Source organism: Trachinotus anak, unplaced genomic scaffold (assembly GCF_046630095.1).
Source record: "Trachinotus anak isolate AG129_WGS33_773 ecotype Australia unplaced genomic scaffold, CSIRO_AGI_Tana_v1 ptg000013l, whole genome shotgun sequence".
Lineage (NCBI taxonomy): Eukaryota > Metazoa > Chordata > Actinopteri > Carangiformes > Carangidae > Trachinotus > Trachinotus anak.
The window spans coordinates 4,223,435-4,227,770 of record NW_027273864.1 but is presented as its reverse complement, the minus strand read 5'-3'; the positions used below and the strand labels follow the sequence as shown (position 1 = coordinate 4,227,770).

Genomic DNA, 4,336 nt, shown 5'->3' with positions numbered 1-4,336 from the left:
GCCATTAGAGAGGTGGCTGCTAATTGCCCATGTATTCCTTTGATTCCCTCTGTGGTGTGATTTAAGAACCTTTGTTGGTTATAATAAATGTAATTTATCCAATCCATATTTTTATTTACTGTTGCCCACCAAAACAGTAAAGATTCAAATACTGCTGCTATTTGGTTTCTGGCTTTGAACTCATTTGTGACTCCTCGTGGTACACCTATACTGTCTATGTAGACTCTGCTATCAAATGATCCTCCAGGCATCACTTCTCGTTTCGTTCGTGGGTTGCTTGCCTGGGTTGGAATTCCAGTCATGATTTGTCTTATCATCATCACCTGAGTGTATGTTCCAGACCAATTTGTGGGCAACGTTTGTCTAAGCGGTCCGCCGCATTTCCACCAAATGCGTTCACACCAAACGCAATGGACGCGATGTCATCGCCCGTATCGCGAGTATCGCGTCGCTCGACACATTTGTGTCACATTTGTGATCATCGCTTCATGGCTTCATCGCGCAATGACGTGTGATGGCTGAGTTAACAACCGTAGCTGCGCTTTATCTGTTGTATTTGGATCAGAAACCCAAACGCTGCCGTGTCTGGGTTCATGATATCCTCCGCAGACGCCCACAGCTGGGTGAATATCATCACCTCCTCCAGGAGCTGCGTCTGGATGACGGCCGTTTCCAGCGGTACTTGAGGCTGACGGTGGCCCAGTTTGAGGACCTCTTGGCCCGGATCGGTGCGAGGATCTCCCGCATGGACACCAACTACAGGTGCTCCATTCCAGCTGTGGAGCACCTGTCCATCTGTCTCCGGTTAGTTTCTTATATAATTTCTTTATTAAAATGGACTAAATACATAGAAGAAATTCAAGTATTTCTGATTAAAACAAACTGTTGAAAATTGTTTGCCCCCCCCGGTTTTTATGGTTTCATTTTAGTATTCTCTGTTTTCAAAGCACTTGTAATTTCCTGGAACATGAACAAAGCCCAATACAAAATATATAGAAAAAACCAACATAGATAATTAAAAAGTATGAAAACAAAACAAATGAATGACTTCTATCTGTTCAAAAAGTATAAACTTGAGTCCTACCCCTTCTAATTTCATATCATATAATAATAATAATGATGATAGTAGTCATTCATGTATAAATGACTTATCAAATGAATCAAATATATGCATATATATATATATATATATATATATATATATATATATAAAGTCAATATTATATCATTATTATTCTGTTACAGCTATTTAGCTACAGGTGACAGCTTCCGCGTCGGAGTGTCCACTGTCTCCAAAATAGTCGATGATGTGGTCAGCACTATCTGGGGCAGCCTGGTGGATGACTTCATGTCTGTGCCCACAACAGATGAGTGGAGGTCCATTGCTGGGAGGTTTGAGGAGCGGTGGAACTTCCCTCTCTGCTGCGGAGCAGTGGATGGCAAACACATGGTGCTGAAGGCCCCAGCCAACTCGGGGTCTCAGTTCTACAACTATAAGGGAACTTACTCTATAGTTCTCTTGGCAGTTGTAGATTCTGAGTACCGGTTCCGGGTTGTTGATGTCGGAGGCTATGGGAGGAGCAGTGATGGCGGCATTCTGGCCAACTCAGCCTTCGGCCAAGCGCTGAGATCTGGCACCCTCCATTTGCCTTCTGACCTGCCCCTACCAGGAGCTGAGGACAGAGGACCACAGCCACATGTTTTTGTTGCGGATGAGGCCTTTCCTTTGCGCAGAAACATGATGAGGCCTTTCCCCGGGCGCCTTCTTCCCAGAGAGCGTCACATTTTCAACTACCGTTTGTCCAGAGCACGGATGGTTGTTGAGAACGCCTTTGGGATCCTGGCATCACAGTGGAGAATGTACCAGTGTGCTGTGGAGGTCCAGCCAGAAGTCGCAGAAAGATGTGTGAAGGCAACCTGTCTTCTCCACAACTTCCTGCGACAGACAACTCCAGCAGCTGCAGCGGTGGGGAGCGTCCCAGGTGGTGAGGTGGAGCCTTTGCCAGGGCTGGGAAGACTTGCGTCCAACAATGCAGCAAGAGAGGCCATCAGGGTGCGTGAGACCTTCACCTCCTACTTCACCAGCGAAGGAAAGGTCCCCTGGCAGGAAAACATCTAGTGCACAAGCACCCCAAAACGGCTCTTTTAAGAGCCACCTACAATTCCAACAGAGCAAAAGTCCTGCAATATCAAAATATTATTTTTAAGTGCCATTTTTGTTGTTGTAATACACTACCGGTATGTTCTCATAATTTAAAAAAAAACTTAACTTAACCAATGCGTGCCATATCTTCAATTTATATCATACGAGACAAAAATTTGTTATATGATCATTTTATAATAAAATTTAACCTCTTAACTGAATTGAATGTTATTTGACATATGTACATTATCAACTAGAAAAAGTGGGAAAGAACAAAAGGAACGTAAGTAAAGTAGTTTTTATTATACAAAATATATAAAATATATAAAATGTTTACAGACAAGATGTAAAATATACAATACAATACTTATGTATATATATACACACTATATCAACAAGGCTAGAGAGCCCCACTGTCGCTGATCCTTGTATGTGAAAACATACTTGGCAATAAAACCGATTCTGATTCTGATTCTGATTATATGCCTATCTGGTTCCTTCCCTGAAGAGGTTGTCACCCAATTAGCTAATCAGCTACAAGTTCCAGATTTAGAGTGTACATGCTCGCTTCATAAATAATTTTGTGGATTTGAAATTTTATGTTTTTTTTTTTTGTGGTGACAACCTCTTCAGGGAAGGAAGCAGGCTATTGAGGAACTGGGCATCCTCGCATGGTGGTGGAGCTGGTGCTGGTGCTGGAGGTGCTGTCTGCTGCCTCTCAAGTGAGTTGATGAGGAGCTCCTCTATCCTCATCCTCCTGTTATCATTTCTCTCCCTGGCTCTCTTCCGGCACCTCCAGCCAACTGAAAATTGAAACACAAACATGGGAATCAAAAGTGTCAGGCAATCAAAAAGTATAAACTTGATTCCGCTTATGTTATGGCAACTTGCAATCTCATTTGTACAGCCCATTTTTTCAACAGTTTGTCTCAAAGGGCTTTACATGGCATCATAACCACATCCTCTGTCCTTAGACCCTCACATCGACTGAGGAAAAACTCCATAGAAAACCCTTTTTCTGTTAACAACAGCTTCTGGTGGGAGGAAAGGCAGGGAGAGCAGGACAGCTTAATGGGAGGACTACATGGCAGACTGGTATGTACATACCAGTGGCAGATCTGCCTTCTCCTGAGGGGCCAGCAGCAGGGCCTCTGGCAGCAGCAGAAGGGCCATCAGCAGCAGAGTCGGGAGTGGCAGGAGGAGGAGCACTGTCACTCTGCTCATCTGAGGACTGATCTGTAGTTGTGACATACATAACTTACTGTATTTTTTTATTTGAAAGATATTTCAATGATTTAGGTCATTCCAGTTTATGACAGTGTTCAACATTTTGCTATACATACCTCTGTGAAAATCACAATATAATTTTCTTACCTTATCTTACCAATTTAGAACATTTTCTACTCTAAATATAATGCAAGGTGTTTTATAATCCTCCAGGGTGTATTGGAGGAAATATACATTGTTGTATATGTGTATCATGTACTAGTCAACCAACCTCCGTGCTCAATCTCAACTGATGATGGCCCTGCTGCTGCCGCCTCATCATCTCTCTCCTCTCCCTCGACCACCATGCTTTCCTCTGCGGCCCCGTCTTCCTCGAACCCCCGAGCCATATTGCCACTAGTTTCCCGAGGTGTAATGAAGGGGTCGAGGAAAGACAGGACCGCAGAATACTTCCATTTCTTTACTTGCCCTGCTGCTGACCCACTCCTTTTCTCTGCCTCTTTCTTCCTCTCCCTGGGGTAGGTATCCCGGAGGCTCTTCCACTTCCTCCGACATACTTCCACTAACAATGCATAACATTAGAATCACTTTACAGACAAGATAAACAAATCAACAAATGCTAACATGCTTACATAGGTAACGTAGCCTGACAGTCTGCTGCAATGTGAATTCATGCTAGTGCTAACCGTTGCTAACATAGTCATATCCGATAGCTGTAAACAACCTAAATATTCACAACTTACCAGGAAGCTGTACCTCCTCGCCGACCTTCTTCCAGGCATTATCTTTTTTGTTTCTGTCCTGGTAAAAGTGAGACGTTGTATCGTAAAGCTCTGTGTGTCCACAGACAGCCACAATAATTTTCTCCTCCATTTTTTGAAATGTGCGTCTGACGTAACTACGTCGGTGGCGTGGTTTGGACATCAACGCTGATTGGATGTCGCGGCACAGCGTCACGCGATGTCG

General features: G+C 43.7%; 1 protein-coding gene across 1 annotated transcript; it reads left to right on the top strand.

The window, feature by feature from the left end:
• The first annotated feature begins 504 nt into the window (after positions 1–504).
• On the top strand, positions 505–2,119 carry LOC139631375 (uncharacterized). The gene is made up of 3 exons (XM_071495595.1): positions 505–509; positions 610–804; positions 1,246–2,119. Exons 1-3 carry the CDS (start codon positions 505–507, stop codon positions 2,117–2,119), a joined length of 1,074 nt encoding a protein of 357 aa, XP_071351696.1.
• Positions 2,120–4,336: the final 2,217 nt, after the last annotated feature.

Coding starts and splice junctions, on each gene's coding strand:
- LOC139631375 (XM_071495595.1), top strand. Junction 805..1,245: donor CACCTGTCCATCTGTCTCCG/GTTAGTTTCTTA, acceptor ATTCTGTTACAG/CTATTTAGCTACAGGTGACA.